Source organism: Quercus lobata, chromosome 4 (genome assembly GCF_001633185.2).
Source record: "Quercus lobata isolate SW786 chromosome 4, ValleyOak3.0 Primary Assembly, whole genome shotgun sequence".
Taxonomy (NCBI): domain Eukaryota; kingdom Viridiplantae; phylum Streptophyta; class Magnoliopsida; order Fagales; family Fagaceae; genus Quercus; species Quercus lobata.
This window is the reverse complement of record NC_044907.1, coordinates 3,536,243-3,553,552: the sequence shown is the minus strand read 5'-3', so window position 1 is coordinate 3,553,552 and position 17,310 is coordinate 3,536,243. Positions and strand designations below refer to the sequence as shown.

Below are 17,310 nucleotides of genomic sequence, written 5' to 3'. Positions count from 1 at the left end.
AAAAACAAATTCTTTCTTTCACTTTATTTTCAGTCTCATAAATAAATAAATAAATATATATATAACTCTCTAAAATAAATTATCTTCTTGCACCTTTTTTTATTTAGAAAAAATCGTTATCGTAGCTGGGTGGAAAGACACATGATGCGAATTGCGAAGACTTAATTAGTCCAAGTCATCTCAAATAATGGACGTAACTTTTTGCTTTTGGTAAAAGCACAAGATATGATTTGAGAAAGTTGTGTGTATGGTGGGTATATATAGGAGAATGGTGGTAGTGTTATTTCAACTCAAAACCTATTTTGCTTTGAAGTATAAATCAGAGTTGAGCAAAAACTTTGTCAGTCTTATTGTTATAGAAAATCAGAAAAAGAAAAAGTAATGGAGTTGTTGGGACGTTATTGGTGGTGGCCAATGGTGTTAGTTTTGGTTCATTTTGGTATGAATGGGTGCTTTGGTTGTTGGGAGCAAGAGAGAATTGCTCTCTTGCAATTTGAAGCTTCCATTGTCAACTATGCTAATGAGTATTATTTTCCTCATTGGGACTTAGGCAACAAAGAGAGTGATTGCTGTGAGTGGAAAAGAGTCAAGTGCAACATCACTACTGACCGTGTAATCCAACTTACTCTTAATAGTACTCTTAATAGTACGATGTTTTATTCGTGTAGAGAAAGTGGGGGAGGTTGGTACCTTAATGTCTCTCTATTTCTTCCCTTTGAAGACCTCCAGTACCTCGATTTGAGTGAAAGTTGCATTCGTGGTTGGGTCCCAAATGAAGGTACCAAAGTTTATATCCTAAGAAAAGTAGGAAGTATTTAATTTGTTGATATTCTAATTTTTTTCTATTACACCTTTTTTTTTTAAATAGTTGAGAAAAAAATAGTTGTATTTTAGGAATGATTTTATACTGTTTTCTGGGAATATATAGTTGCATATGTGAAAATTGAAGCATCTAAATTACAGGTTTTGAAAGATTCTTTGCATTGAGCAAGCTGGAGGTGCTTCACTTGGAGAATAATTATTTCAATAACAGTATTCTTTCATCCTTGAGTGGAATTGCTTCCCTCAAGGAACTATATTTGAAGGGAAACAATTTTAATGGATCAATCCAAGGTAAGCCTTTCGGGTAAAATTCTCATTAATTTGCAAAGGAATGAAGAGTGCTTAATTCTTGAGTGTGTAAACTTTTTGGTTTCCCTCCAACTAATCTGTTTGACCAAAGTAAATTGTTTGAAAGTATTTTCTTCTTTTTTACCTTTTCTTTAAAAATAAATGTAGGTTCATTTATTTTTAAAGATTCATTTTGTACTATTTTGTGGGAATATAAAGTCACAGACATGCAAATTGAATAATCTAAATTGTAGGTTTTGAAAGATTCTCTTTGTTGAGCAAGCTGGAGGTGCTTCACTTGGGTAATAATAATTTCAATAACAGCATTCTGCAATCCTTAAGTGGTATTGCATCGCTCAAGGAACTAGATTTGAGAAACGATTGGATAAACACCAATTTGAATGCATCAATCCATATCAAAGGTAAAACTCTCATTAATTTGCAAAGGAATATCATTGGAAGAGTGTTTCATGCACGCTTACTAAGCATGTAACATTTCTTATTTCCCTCCTATCAAAAATTGATATTTATGCAACTAAATTTCACCCTTTTTTTTTCTCAGCTATTTTAAATGAAAGTATTTATGCGACTGAAGTCCCTTTTTTCTTCAAACTCGTTCTATATTCCAACTTTAGTAACCCACGAATAAAATGTTTCTCCAACGGTGTTGCACATGACTAGAGTAATGCAAACAAAATCCACACTCTAAGGGCCTCACAACAATATTACAAGAGATTCATCTTCTAATTTATATTAATCTCAAAAAAATACATTTTCTATTTTTCTAATGACTTGTAAATAATTGAAATTCATTCGTCAAATATTATAATACTTAATTAGTATTATAATCATAAAAAATAATTTCCTATCAAATATTTCAAAATAAACTTATAACATACACGCACATTAAGTGGGACATCAGCTAGATTTTACAAATTGAAGATTTCAAATAAAAAAATGGTTTTGATATGATTTGAGTAAAAAGGAATTTACCTTAATCGGAAGTAATTGTAGCAAAAAAAAAAAAAAAATGATTTAGATGTTGTAGAAAAACGGGAAAAAAAAGGCTTAACAACACTACTCTTAAAATAAGACTGAGATCTTCAAGGAAAAGCATAATCTCTAGTTGAAATAAATTAATTTCATAATTTGAATTAAATTCTAAAATATGAAAGTATATATAGACTGCCACATTACGTGGTAGTCTATACACTATTATTAGATAAAATAAAATTACTTTCTTTCAAAGAATCTTAGTTCTGGAAGTGGTCTTCACTACTTTAACACTTTTGTGTGGTATCTTAATAATTTTGAGCAATTAGTACTAATTTAAGCTTTCTGCTTTTGTTTTAGAGTTGAGCAAACTAAAGAACCTTGAGCAGTTGAAGTTGGATGGTTCATCGATTGATAAAAGTCCTCTTCATAAAATTGGAGTTATGACTTCTCTTAATGTATTGGCAGTGAGCAATTGTGGACTGAATGGCACCCTACCAGACCGAGGTAGGGTTTTTTTTTTTTTTCCACAATGATATTGCTTTGAATAATTACAATGTTAGAACATAATAACTAATTATCACATTATACAGGGTGGTGTGAACTTAAGAAGCTCCAAGAGATATACCTCAGGGGCAATAATTTTGAAGGGAGACTACCTTCATGTGTGGCAAACTTGACATCACTCCATGTATTGGATCTCTCTTATAATCACTTCAATGGGAACATTGCCCAGTCTCCACTATCTAGTTTTTCCTCACTTGAGTACCTTTCTTTCTCAAATAACAATTTCTTCATCCCATCCACATTCTCCTTCCTTTTCAACCTCTCAAATCTTAAGATCCTATTAAGTGATAACAATATATTAGCTTTGGAACCTGACTCTCTTACTTTGATTCCAAACTTCCAATTAAAGGTTTTTAGTTTCTCGAATTGTTCATTTAACATGCACAATAGCACACCCCCCAGATTTCTTCATTACCAATATGATTTGCGAGTAATTAATCTCTCTCACAACAAGTTGGTTGGGCAGTTTCCTAACTGGTTGTTAGAGAACAATAAAAGATTGGAGATTTTTATTGTACATAATAACTCTTTCAAGGGGCCTTTCATTGTGCCATATGATATTCGTCCCAACATGTTGAGCATAGATATTTCAGGTAATTACTTACATGGTCCAATTCCCACAAACCTCGGTTTAATTTTTCCAAATTTAGAATCTTTAAAAATGTCAAGAAATGAATTTGAAGGCAATATACCTTCTTCTTTTGGGAATTTGGTTTTCTTACAGGGTCTAGACTTGTCTGAGAATCATTTCTCAGGAGCCATACCAATGAATTTCATAATGGGTTTCTACAATTTAGAATTTCTCATATTATCAAACAATAGGTTTAGTGGCCAAATATTTCCTGCCAATTCTAATTGGACTAAGCTAAGAAATTTACATTTGGACAACAATCACTTCTCAGGCACGCTTCCAGCATGGATAGGGAACATGACATATTTAGAAGATATTGTTATGGCCAAAAATCATTTTGAAGGTCCTATTCCAATTGAGTTATGCAAACTCGTTTATCTTGACTTTCTTGACCTTTCTGACAACAATCTTTTTGGCTCTGTTCCATCTTGCTTCAATTCCTCAAGTATCAGATTTTTTCAATTAAATAAAAATTGCTTGAGCGGTCCAATTCCAAGTTCTTTCCAAAACAACTCCAATCTACTTACACTGAATCTTCGAGATAACCATCTAACTGGAAACATTCCCAATTGGATTGGCAGCCTCTCATCATTAAGAATTCTCCTCTTGAAAGCGAATCATTTAGGAGGTCAAATTCCAATTCAAGTATGCCTTTTGCAGAACTTAAACATTTTGGATCTTTCCTACAATAAATTTTCAGGTCTAATTCCTCATTGCTTGAGTAACATTACTTTTGACGCATTTGCCCACAAAACTTCTTTAGGAGGTTTACATTTAGGGGGAATCCCTTTAAGGAGTTTGTCATCATATTTGAACACAAAGGCAGATGTTATCAAATATGCCCTTTATCAAATACCTACGTTTGACGGATTTGTGAATGTTGAAGAAGAAGTAGAGTTCACAACAAAAACTAGAACTTACTCCTACAAGGGTGACATCCTCGAGTACATGTTTGGAATTGACCTCTCATGCAACAACCTAGCAGGTAAAATCCCACTGGAACTCGGTAGGATGGGCAGCAACATTCGTGCATTGAACTTGTCACACAACAATCTATCCGGACCAATCCCAGTAACATTCTCAAATCTAAAGCAAATAGAAAGTCTTGATCTTTCCTACAACAATTTGAATGGCAAAATTCCACCTCAGTTGACCGAAATGACCTTTCTAGCGGTCTTCAGTGTGGCACACAACAACTTATCAGGCATAACACCCGATGGAAAAAATCAATTCATTACTTTTAATGAAAGCAGTTATGAGGGGAACCCTCTCCTATGTGGACCTCCATTACGGAATAGTTGCACCAAAATGAGACCACCATCTACAATGCCAGTGAATAATGAAGGGGAAGAAGGTGATATTTTCATGGACATGGGTGTCTTCTACATAAGCTTTGTGGTGGCTTACATAACAATCCTGTTGGGAATTGTTGCAGTTCTTTACATAAATCCATACTGGCGTAGGGCGTGGTTTTACCTCATTGAAGTGTGTATTGACACTTGCTACTGTTTTGTTGTGGTTCATTACCATAAGTTGTTTGATTTCAGGCTTGCATAGCCTTGTATTGCCACTATTTTGTTGTGGTTTATTACCGTAAGTCGTTTAATTTCAGATTTGCATAACCTTGCATTTTAATGATTACATGTATGTGTCTCTTCTTGTTGGATTTTGAATCTAAAGATTGAATTTTAATACTACGTTGTGCAAAATCTGTACTTGCTGTGTAATTTTAAAGGACTAAGATTGTATTTTTGCATTGTTGCTTTAAATGAATGCGTGAGTTATGCAAAGACAGAGAAATACAGATACCCCCAAGGAGCTAGGAGTCTAGCCATGAAGTGCCACGTAACGGTAAGAAAATCTTAAATCTCGCAAATTATTTCGAAATATTGTCTAACTCTTTTTCTACTCACCATGAACTCTGCCAAATCACATAAAACATGCTCATGAATTCACAATGTTCAAAACCAGAATATGGGGACATCCAATCCCATGCACAAGCACCTGTCTGATCTGACAGCTCCGAAGAAAACCAATTAAATCATGTTTAACTTTCTAAATGCTTCAGTAAATATTGAACCATCTATATATTCAAAAGATTTATTCCAAGTGACATCTAAATATCCATATACATGACATTATTCATAACATAATACAAAAATGACAGATAAATTGACTTGCCATTCTCGATAGTGAAAAATATTAAAGAACAATAAATAATATGTACAATAACAACTTAGATACTCTAGATGCAAGTGATCAAATGATGTTGCCTCATATAAAACTACCATTGTGATTTGTAAGAAAAAAATTACACACCCCTAACAACCTTCTCCCCCCGCGCCCACCCCCAAAAAACAAAAACAAAAAAGGACAAAAACGACCCAGTCACTCCTACAAAACTTATAGAATGGGTGGGTCTTTCAACAATTGATGCTTTTTCTTCAGTTGCCTTTATCCTTTTTTGCTAAGAATTAGCAAACAAATGACACCAATTGGTCTACGTTTTACCCTGATGCTCCAGCAGTAGCACGCTTATCATATTCCCCTTGCTCTTCTTTGGCAAACTCTTCAATCAATTCACGTTGCCTTGGGGTCAAATTCCTGCACAAATCAAGCATTTTAATCTACTATAAAAATGAGAGGCTACAAACACATTCCCATATGATGCTATAGATTACAGTAATATGACACTTTTTTTCCCATATATAGTCAACACACTGGATTGAACTGAACCATAAAAATACATTCTGGAGGGTGAAAAATCCTGCAACAACAATGGCTAAGAACAAGGAAACCTACGATGGAATGCTGACATTGAAGTGCACATATTGATCACCAAATGAGTAAGAGTTCCTTGTCTTGATCCCTGCATAAAAACAACGAATTCAGAGGGAAAACACACGCAATTTCAATTTAAAAAATAAATTAAAAAAAAGGTTTTTACGCTCAAGATATTTAGAATCTTAACAGAAAAATAAAATTAATGATATTACATTCAATAAGTTGCTTAACTAGGGTAAAATCATCAAATCCTACATTGAAATGATGATCAGCAACAAATTGCATATTTTATGTGACTCGTGGACTCTTAAAGTTAGTCATAGAGAATACTCTTCTGTCAATTTTTCATATTGATTCCTTACTTTAAAAGAAAAAAAGAATAAATCATGGCAGTAAGAAAAAACCACATGGACACAAGCTGAGGAAGTTGCTTCAATTAAAATGCTGGGGGTTTATTGATACAAGGAACAAAGTGGCTAAAATGTAAAAGGACCAATTATGTCAAATACTATTCTCGATAGAGAGCAGAATGCAAGTGGCAAGCCAAAATAGAATCATTTATCACACACAAGTTTTTATAAGTGAACTTTATGAAATTTGGCATGTCTAGCTCACCAACCTTTCTTCTTCAAAACTACCTTCTGACCGGGCTGGGTGCCAGAGCGAACCTAAATATCAGAAATCAATTAGATCATGATACTATAGAGAACTAGAACAAGAAGGAACCTCTACAAGAAGCCAGTAATCTTATGCTTAAAGCCAACCCCATAGGAATGACATGGGGGATAGAGAGATGCTATTTGGCTTTGGTTTTTTCCTGTCCCAACAAAGGGACAAATGAAAGAACCTCAACAAACAAACCAGATCTCATTATTAATTGATCCGGTTACTGTCCCATGTGGGGGGTCAAGTCCAATAATCAAGTCGCATGAGTTGCATGAGTAAATTCCAAATGAACTGACAGAATCTTAACAAAGAAAACAGTCATAAATGAAATTTTAGCATTGCACAAGTACTAATCATATATAAACAATAAACAAACCTTGAGGACTACATCTCCTGTGAGAGTTGGGACTTGGATTGTTCCCCCCAAAATTGCCTGCAATCCAATAAACCAAAAAAATAAAATAAAATAAAAAAATAAACAACTAGCTCAAAAATAAAAGTTTTTTTTTTATAAGTAACAAAGATTTTATTAACAGAAAAAATGTAATTCAATTATTTTTATCATTCCTCTAACGGCTTTTAGCGATCTAATAATTATAGAAACAAATCAAAAAGTACCTAAATTTTTCTGCTGCCAGAAAATTCCTGAAATGTATCTTTAAGAACATCTATCTTTAGCTTTATATTCCATCTTTTTGAAACCATAATCAACCTACAGACCCTAAAACCTTCTTCCTTAATTGCTAACAGGTGACTGAGTAGGTGTTAAGAAACAACATAACAGGTGACTTCCTGGAATTCGTCTACAAAACTCAAAAACTCGCTGGAAAATCTTCTATAAAGATAATTTTCCACATTTTCGTGTTAGTTCTTATCATTTTTATCACCATACTCTTAGTCCGTTTCCAATCTTCGTCCGGGTATACATAGTGAGAAGTATATTGTGGGTACTCTTCTTCCATCCATTAAATATATACTATTTGAGATGCTTCTGTCCACAGGACAGAAAATAGGCTAACCTCCAAAAATGATGACTCAATCAACCACAAATACAAGTTAAGAATATATATGCATCCCCAGGTCAGTTTCCCATGTGTCTGAAATTTAAGTTTAACATCTATTCACTTCGTAATTGCAGATTACTAAATTGCCCATTAGTCCAATATCTAATAAGTGTAAGTTATACTTATACATTAATGATGAAAAATGACAAGCTTCATAGACAATGGCTACAAAACTTGTTAGAATTTGGACGTGTCAATTTCAACAATTTGGCATTTTGGTATTTATCAAACTATTTGTACTAGATTATTTTGTAGGTTAAACTATTTGGCCTATGTGGCATTTTGAACTACTTAAAATAGAGCTTATGGTTATTTTGAATTATGAGAATTACTGTTTATATATATGAGCAAGATGATTGGTAGAAATCACGAAAATTGAACAACCATTTTTTTATTGTATTTATTGTCAAAATTTTAGTATGAAACCAAATTCATTCTTGGTTTTTTAGTTATATTGATTACATTAGTTGGTTTAAATAATACACATGTTTTAAATTAAACAAGAAATGTTATAAAAAATTTATGCATACCAAACACAAGAAAACGTTCGCAAGCTCATTTTCAAGGTCTTTACCAAACATTGGAAAATGAGATAGTTTTCCATAAAATGCTCTTTGAAAAATGATTCATTTTTCAGAAAACGTTAATGTTGAAACAAACAAAGTGTAAATATTCAAAATAAAGTCAAAGATAATTTTATCTTAGGCATTTAGCTTTTTCTCAGCAAGGACCTGAATGCAATTAATATTTCCTCACGCTAAGCACAATAGCTATTTTTATTCAAAAATCTCATACAATACACTGCTCAAGACATCCATGCACTACAGGCCACCGATACCTACAAAATGAAGCCATTGGAAAGCATTACCTGAGTAATACTCAAAACAGCATCTACATGAATGTCAGCACCTTCTCTTCGGAAAACAGGATCTTCGCGAACCTGCAGAGAAGCAAATGATATTTTACAGTTTAGGGGTTGGGGGGAAGGCATCCAAGCAGTGAAGTACCCACTAAAAATAAACAAATGATGACACACTAAACAAATATATATATATATATATATATAGTTACCTTAATAACAATATAAAGATCACCAGGTTGATTTCCATCAGGATCTGCTCCACCACTTCTACTCACCTTTATGGTCTCATCATTATCTACTCCTGCAAATGGCAAAGGAGGAGAGTCAAGCATCTATAAAAACTAGCATATACAAAACCTATAAAACCAGTTATTTTTCTTTTTTTCTTAAAGCTTAAAAAACGAAATCTGATTTTTGCTACCTGATGCAAACAGTCATGTAATTATAAAATAAAGCCTGCAAATCCATCCATTTCATTCCCAAATCCCTACTCTACTATATCCTAACAACACATATACAAACTTTAAGGCCTGAATTGATAAGATCATGCATTAGACTTAGTAGCAGAGGAATTTATTCTACACCAAGCTAGGATAAGAATAGCTTGACAACAGCACGAAATTTTAGCAATGCAACCACCAGAGCCAAAAAAACAAAAACAAAAATAATTTTAAAAAAAATCCTAAAATGAAAAAAGAAATACCTGGCACGATATTAAGCTTGACTGATTTCGTTCCTAATACAACTCGCCTTCCTTTGCATGACTTGCAGATATACTTAGGCTGTGGGCAAAAAAATTAATTGGTATTAGAGACAAAGAAAAACCATGAACTATTTATCTCTAATATAACAAACCAGTAAAAAGAAACAATAGGGATAGAAATATATAATATAGTAAACTTTGCACCAACCATCATACGTAATCAACACAAATGGAAGTGAAGAAACTATATCAATGCCTAATAAAGTCACTGAGATTCATGTATAGTAAACGGATTAAACTGCAAAAAGTTTCACACTGGCATCAACTTCACCTGCAGATAAGCCCGACATCTAAAAACTATCCCTGAATTTCCCTAGAACCCAAAACTTATAACTGCAATTAGCACGTCCAGTAATCTAGCATGAGAAGGCTAAAAAAATTATGTCTACAATTACTGATCACTTCTTAAAAGGAAAGCTTTTATACTTATCAAAAAATAAAAATAAAAGTCAGCTTTTAAATTCGATTCAAAGGTTCTATAACTAAATAAAAATGATTTAACAGAAATATAGATGGGGGGCTTTGACTTATAAAATTGTAGAACAATGCACGAGGATAGACAAATTATAATTAATTTACATGAATACATACATATATATATATATATATATATCTGTGTGAGAAGCCAAAAACCAATTGAAAAGGTAAACAATGCCAACCTATAATCATGAATTAATAACTTAAATTCTGTCAACCATCATTCCTTTTATATTGCAAAAAAAGTATTTTCCAAAGAGACATTATGAAACATCCATAGAAAAGTGAGAAACAATTAAATTGATGATCTTTTTTTTTTTAAGTGCAATTCAATTGATTACTTTCATATTTACGTTAACGATTGCGTGTAAATTCAAATAAATGCAACATACTGGCACAATTTCCCGTTCTCCATGACACTGAGGACAAGTAATCTGCACCATAAATGGGCCCTGTTGCATGGAAATCTGGATAGGCAGCAAAACTCAAGTTAAAAATGTAAAAATAATTTTTATCCTCCATAAAAATGTATAGGTTTCTTCTTCCTAGCAAAACTGACCGTTCCTAAGCCTTTACAGCGAGTACATTTTTCCGGTTTGACTCCAGGGGCAACACCACGCCCACCTGCAAAACTCCAGAAACAGAATAAAATCTTACATTGGGAACCTTTCCTCCAAACTAAATTAACTCTACCAACCAAACAGAGCATAACAACCAAAATTCTCGAAAAATATCTGCCAGCAGTAAAACTGCAGAATCATTTGAAACACTTGATTAGTGAATAAAAAACCACCATACCACAAGGTTCACATGGCAAATGAGTTTGAAATTTCACTGTCTTGGTGCTTCCCTGAACAGCCTCCATAAAGGATAGTTCAAGAGATACCTGTGATCATTAATCAATGATGAAATGCATGTCAAAAGAACCAAATCAAAAACATAAAAACAAATAATATGTGCATAAACAGCAAGCAAACCTTGACATCTTCACCGCCAAGTCTACGACCAAAGAAGTCTTCGAATATCTGATCTCCACAGTAGAGAATGCCACAGCATGCAAATTAAAATATTGCATTAGATTTCAAAGGTGAAATTAGCATCCTTAAAAAAAAAAAAAAAAAAAAAAAAAAAAAAGGCTACAAATGCAGACAATGTTTACAATACATCATCATCCCATCCTTTAAACCAAACTGTGGACATTAGCATAAACAGCAAAGCTACAAATGCAGATAATGTTTCCACTAGGCTTTATAAGAATTATAATTAAGTGTATTTATCCAAAAAAAAAAAAATTATGATGAAGTGTATGATGAAATTGTTGTGGAACTTATGGATGCAACTCAGAAAGATTTGTTTTTCCCTGGCCCTACTATTATGGTGCAGGAACTCTATGCACTAATGGAGCAAGTGAAGATGGACCACTTATCAGGTGGCAAATGCATTAGCAAGAGGCCACGAAGCAAAGACAGGATACTGTGTACAATTATGTGACCCCTGCTTTTTTTTCCTTAGCAGTAGATGCGGACTTGGTGGGAGTTTGCTTCCCTAGCATTTGTGATGTGAACAATTTTTGAATTCTATAAACGTTGTTTAGCACCAAAACAAGCAACGCCCAAATTTTCAATACAACTAAAACTAAAGAAGGCAGAACTCAAGAGGGAAAAAAAAAAAAAAAAAAGAGTTAAGCAGCACTTATACAATAAAAGCATTGACAAAATAAAGCCACAAATCAATAAAACTAAAACCACTAGAACAATTCTGAAAGAATGAACTTACATTGTCTCGGAAGAAATCTTTAAATGGATTATGAAAATCATTGGGAACGCCACCGTCTCCTTGTTGTACATATGCCTCATGGCCAACCTATAAGATAGTGTGTACAGACAATGTAACGACAGATAAAGACTAAAGTGATAGGAAGAAGAGTGCTGAATTATGTTAAAAAATGGAAAGCTAATGTAGTTTGTAAAATGCACAATTAGGTAGTATTATACAGAGTACTTTTACTTAGATGCAAATATAAAGGCAAAGCTAGTTGATTTGCTCACTCAAATAAAAAAGTAAACAGGATAATTCATCAAGCTTAGCTACATTAAGATTTTCAACATGTGATTAAAGCCCACTTTCCACAGTAAATAAGTTTCATTGTCAATTTCGGACTATAGTCGTTCATCCCAGTAACTAAGAACTGCAATTGTATGCATAATATTTTGGATTGAACACATACCATCTGCCACTTAAATCTAAAGGTGTGTGCGTGTGTGTATTTAAGCTCCAAGTTGTTGTAACAGCCCAATTGTGGGCCCAGGTTTATACAAAACCAACAGCTTAATGGATTTGACTGGGTCTGCTTCTTGTGAGCTTATCAAACTGGTTCAGTATCCCATTCAGGGGTTTTAGTCTGCCCTTGAAGAACACAAATTCCCTCATGCAAAAAGATAACAAAACTCCAAGGTTATAGAAAAGGGAAGAATGCTCTTAAGAACAGTGTTAACAGAACTCCCTATAAGGAACAAGAAATACTCTTCCAACAATGCTCATATTATATATAGGGCATCTTTCAAAGGTTTACACTATGAAAAGAATATGAATATGCAGTTAGTAAGGTTTAATTCCATGCAAGTTTTTCCTATACTTTTTTGTGTTATCCAAAAAACGACATCTATCCAATTACTTTTCAAACAATAGGATCAACAAGAATTTCAAACACAAGGAGTTTGCATGGTAACAGGAAATTACTATTATTCAAATCCACCAGAAATGTTCCAGCAGAAAGCCGGTCAACATATAATTGTAAGTTAACAAAAGCTATAACTTTGGGGGGAGATTAAATGTGAAACCTGATCATATTGTTGTCGCTTCTCATCATCTTTCAAAACCTACAACAACAATAAGAATAATAGATTAGATTAAAAAGTCTTGACAAGGTGTCTAGGAGATTCTAAAGTCAAAAGAAAATAAAACCTCATATGCCCTTTGAACTTCTTGAAACTTTTTCTCAGCTTCAGGATCATCTTTATTTGTATCTGGATGCAGCTTCTTCGCAAGCTGCAGAACAATGCCAGATTAACCAAAAAATCAAAATAAACGGAGGCAATTAATAGCAAAAAACACAAAGTTAAGACAAACAGACTATGCTGTCCTAGCAAACTACACAAATGATAAGGCTGCCTACCAATCACCTCCCAAACCACAAAAAGTGGGATTTCCGTGCACTAGGTATGGCCTTTTTTTCCTTCTTGCAGTAATGTATATGAAAAAGTTTTATTCATTTAAATCAATACACATGAAAATACCTTTTTTCCCTCCTACAATAGAAACCAGCATGTTATATCATTCATTCTTTAAGATTTCAGAAAAAAAGATTCACATCTCCATCTAAAATGTTAAGCATTTCAAAAATATAACAAAGAAAACAATAATGCCACACTCCAAATATTCAAGGTATAACATTACAGTGATCCATACAAGCAGATTTTCTCTCTTTAAATTTTCAGTGCTCTTCTTCATTCTATAATTAAAGAAACAATCATGCCAATGTGTGATCAACAAATCAGAGGTAAATATTACTTATCAAAAAAGAAAAAAAATCAGAGTCAAATACCAGTATTCATTATCCATGTTCTACATACATAATAGACATATACCATAGAAACCAGCCAGAAATTTTCCATGTCTTTGTATATAAACATGTGAAATTAAAGAGGGAGGGGAAAAAAACAAGAGACAAGGCAAACAACCTACCCCATAATAAGCTTTTTTAATCTCAGATGCATTTGCATTCCTGCTCACGCCAAGTACATCATAATAATCTCTCCCCATAGGTGCTGATAAAAATAAATAAATCAATACAAACACAGTAAATGTTTTCCTCAGTTTATTTTCATCATCAAAAATTAAGTAATAAACAAATTACAACATTCATAGAGCAAGGAAGAAGACAAAAAGAGTCAGTGGCACATTATGGTCCAGAAATTTTCTGGAAACTTTTTGACCAAGAAAGAGGAAAAAAAAATCTATCTATCTAGGTAGACATGATAGAGGGGGAACATACTCTTCAGCAAAAATATTCTGATGAACAAATTATCAGAGGAAAACATATCATCGATCAAATATTCAAAGTGCAATTTTGAATATTGATCAAATAGTAAATAATGTCCAATTAACGTGATTTTTGGCATGCAAGTTAAGAGATATTCTGATGAACAAATTATCAGAGGAAAACATATCATCGATCAAATATTCAAAGTGCAATTTTGAATATTGATCAAATAGTAAATAATGTCCAATTAACGTGATTTTTGGCATGCAAGTTAAGAGATATTCTGATGAACAAATTATCAGAGGAAAACATATCATCGATCAAATATTCAAAGTGCAATTTTGAATATTGATCAAATAGTAAATAATGTCCAATTAACGTGATTTTTGGCATGCAAGTTAAGAATATAAAGAACATGTAATCCAACAGTTGGATTTTCAAATCTTTTATTCAATAAAAAGTTATTAGATGGTGTAACATGTGTAACTTAAACCCATCACATCTATATAGACACACATATAAGTGTAAGTGTGGTGAGTTTGTATTCAATACCAGTGCCATGAATTAATCTAGCTGAGCCACAATTGGCATTCAGAGCTCCCAATAACAACCAATTTTTCTGACTAACTGCATATCACAATACACAAACCATTAGCTCAATATTATTAAAAACATAAATATTATTAAAAACATACTATATTCAAATAAATTAATCCAATAATCAGTACAAAAACAACCACACTGCTCACTTTGTTGCAAACAAAACTCAGGAAATGAAAGCTTAATAAAACAAGAATTGAACCTGACAAATAAAATCCTAAGTTGAAATGGGATATTGGGTATTATTCATTCAAACTTCAAAAAATTTCATTTTTATTTTCATATTCCCAAATTCTCATAACCCCAACAAACAAAAATTGAAGTTACCATTTTTGGAAGTGTAATTCCCAAGAATCCGAGAAGGGTTACAAACCCCAGAATTGAAATTCCTATAGGCCCCTTTACACACTGTCTCGTATATCTGCAAAATTCAAAACCCCACAAAACCAACCGACCAAAAATTCAAACTTTTTTCACAAACTGATCAAAAAAAAAAATAGGGAATTGATTTGAAAATCGAAGTGGGATTGAAGAAAGAGAGCGCGTACTATGGCGGCCCTGGATTGGTGGAAGAAATTGGTGGCGAGAGAGCGACGAGCGAGGCAGCGGATGAGCCTCACACCATTGGAGCGAGCCATTGTTTTTGGGTGTGTATTGGGGGTTTGAATTTTTGGGGATTAGGGTTTGGGATTTAGGGGTTAGAGAAGCTATAATAGTTTGAGTGAGATAAACCCTAGAGATAAACCCTAATTTTCAGACATGTTGGAAGGTTCTAGCGCATTTAGAGAGAGTGAAATTTTTTTTTTTTTGGGGTTTCCCTTTTATAATGGAATCAGAAACTCAGAAGTCAAAAGCCCAAGCTTGTGGGAAACACTTCCCATGATTTTGCCTCTTCTTTTTTCTTTTTTTCCACCCCTTTTTTTTCTTGGATAATAGGTAAAAAGAATTAAAAAGATTTTTTTTTTTTTTACAAATAACAAATTAATTATATGTGATTTGATTGAAATTTAAGTTGCCTACATGTAGTTTGAAATTTGACACTTTATCCACCTAAGATTAACTAAATTAGAGTTTTATAACCTGCCTTATGTTTTTCATGAGATAGCTTCTTGTATATACATCTTTCTTACTTATCGAAAAAAAAATAAACTGTAAAAAAAATGGTTAAATGTGTAATTTCACTTCACATTTATGTCTTTCTCCTCCAAAAACACAAAAAACATAAAAATACAATTCAAATAAGATCAAAAAAAAAAGTCTAATGGAATATTTGCATCATAGGATTTCAAATCACAGGTAAGTAACTTAAATTTCGATCAAACCTTAGGTAGGTAAATTGTCAAATTTCAAACCACATGTATACAACTTAAATTTCAACCAAACAATAAATGGATAAGTTATAATTTATCCCTTTGTTTTTAATATTGTGTGTTTTTATTATGATTAGTGCATAATAAAAATTATGTAAATTATTAGTTTACCAAACCAGTCTATGTGAAAATTTTATGTTCTTTTTCATGTCTTAAGCATTGCTTTGAAGTTCCTCCGAACATAATTACCAACACATCATTATAAAATTGTGAGAATATTACTATTGGCTTAATTCGCAAGCATATCTTAAGAATTACAGCGACCTTAACCTGTAAATCTCAAACATCCATATTGAAAATGTGCAAAGGGACTGCAGTATTTAGGTTTTTATCATATTTTTTGGACTTCAAAATTCGACTTTGTAGTATTTGCAATTGTCTATGTTAGTTTCTTATGTAGATTTGTGTTTTGTATTTGGCAACTTTTGAATTAAGTGTAGGTATAAATTATTTGAACTGAACTAAATTAATTAATTGAAGATGAGTTTGAATTTCAATTTATATTTAAAATTGAATGAATGAAATATCAAAAGTACAAACTTTTTCCATGGACTTTTTTTCCCCCTCTTAATTTCAAGAGAGATACGCCTTCTTCCCCAAGCTTAGCAATTTATGGAGCATTTAGAATGATATATAAATGAGGCCTTTAAAATTTCCAAAACAAAATTCTTTAAAGACAGTTAAGATTTCCCTTAACAAAGGCAAGCAATTCATGGAATCTTAAGTCTTGGTGAGGAAGAAAAAATCAATGCAATATTAGTCACTAAAAATAAAAATATATTATATATATATAAAAAAAAATAAATAAATATTAATTCACTCTCCATCTTTTTTTTTTTTTCCACCTTTTATTTTTTCCATTTTTTTCTCTACAACCAAACGGATGCAAGATTTTCTACATAACTCTAGGCCATGAATTGAGTATTAGGAATATCCATTTTAAATACCATTTGTAGGTCTTGATAAAAAGCTTCAGAGCATAATTTTTTGGGCTTTTATAATATTAGTCCATTATAGCACAATCACTCCACAATTTTGGGCCCTAAGCTCCGAGGCCTAAGGCAACACCCACTTCACCAGAGTTGAGCCTAGGTTAGCATTTTCAGCCCAGCATACATATAAGCAAGAACCAATGAGTTTTGAGTCTTTTGAACAACCCAGTCAGCCATACTTGTACACACCCCCAAAACACAATTTTGGTTAAAATTGTGAAAGAACTACCACTAAAAATTAACATGGCTGACTGTTAAAAGTGATTTTTGTCCAATGTGAAATCATGTCTTAAAAACATGATTTCACAATTTTAATTAAAATGGTGTTTGAAAATACAATTTCAAATGAAGTGTGTACGAGTATGCAATAACAAGTGTGTAACAAGATT

At 32.7% G+C, this 17,310-nt stretch overlaps 2 protein-coding genes across 3 annotated transcripts; one reads left to right on the top strand and one right to left on the bottom strand.

The window, feature by feature from the left end:
• Window positions 1-227: 227 nt before the first annotated feature.
• On the top strand, window positions 228-5,010 carry LOC115983218 (receptor-like protein 56). 2 transcript variants are annotated; one of them, XM_031105859.1, is made up of 5 exons: window positions 228-778; window positions 964-1,113; window positions 1,365-1,532; window positions 2,464-2,610; window positions 2,697-5,010. In XM_031105859.1, exons 1-5 carry the CDS (start codon window positions 382-384, stop codon window positions 4,856-4,858), a joined length of 3,024 nt encoding a protein of 1,007 aa, XP_030961719.1. In that variant the 5' UTR covers window positions 228-381; the 3' UTR covers window positions 4,859-5,010. The 2 variants fall into 2 exon arrangements, with proteins under 2 accessions (XP_030961719.1, XP_030961720.1); XM_031105860.1 differs by lacking the exon at window positions 1,365-1,532 and having other exon boundaries at window positions 229-778.
• Window positions 5,011-5,752: 742 nt separating this feature from the next.
• LOC115987683 (chaperone protein dnaJ GFA2, mitochondrial-like) lies at window positions 5,753-15,371 on the bottom strand. Its single transcript, XM_031111276.1, has 18 exons — window positions 15,108-15,371; window positions 14,887-14,980; window positions 14,512-14,586; window positions 13,662-13,744; window positions 12,882-12,965; window positions 12,758-12,796; window positions 11,694-11,780; window positions 10,895-10,942; window positions 10,716-10,803; window positions 10,477-10,541; window positions 10,310-10,384; window positions 9,381-9,459; window positions 8,887-8,978; window positions 8,684-8,755; window positions 7,128-7,184; window positions 6,705-6,753; window positions 6,104-6,170; window positions 5,753-5,905 (listed from the first exon to the last, which is right to left on the bottom strand). Exons 1-18 carry the CDS (start codon window positions 15,195-15,197, stop codon window positions 5,809-5,811), a joined length of 1,341 nt encoding a protein of 446 aa, XP_030967136.1. The 5' UTR covers window positions 15,198-15,371; the 3' UTR covers window positions 5,753-5,808.
• Between the last annotated feature and the right edge of the window lie 1,939 nt (window positions 15,372-17,310).

Coding starts and splice junctions, on each gene's coding strand:
- LOC115983218 (XM_031105859.1), top strand. CDS start 382: ATGGAGTTGTTGGGACGTTATTGGTGGTGGCCAATGGTGTTAGTTTTG. Junction 779..963: donor TGGTTGGGTCCCAAATGAAG/GTACCAAAGTTT, acceptor TCTAAATTACAG/GTTTTGAAAGATTCTTTGCA. Junction 1,114..1,364: donor TTTTAATGGATCAATCCAAG/GTAAGCCTTTCG, acceptor TCTAAATTGTAG/GTTTTGAAAGATTCTCTTTG.
- LOC115987683 (XM_031111276.1), bottom strand. CDS start 15,197: ATGGCTCGCTCCAATGGTGTGAGGCTCATCCGCTGCCTCGCTCGTCGC. Junction 14,587..14,886: donor GAATTACACTTCCAAAAATG/GTAACTTCAATT, acceptor TGTGATATGCAG/TTAGTCAGAAAAATTGGTTG. Junction 11,781..12,757: donor AGCGACAACAATATGATCAG/GTTTCACATTTA, acceptor ACTATCTTATAG/GTTGGCCATGAGGCATATGT.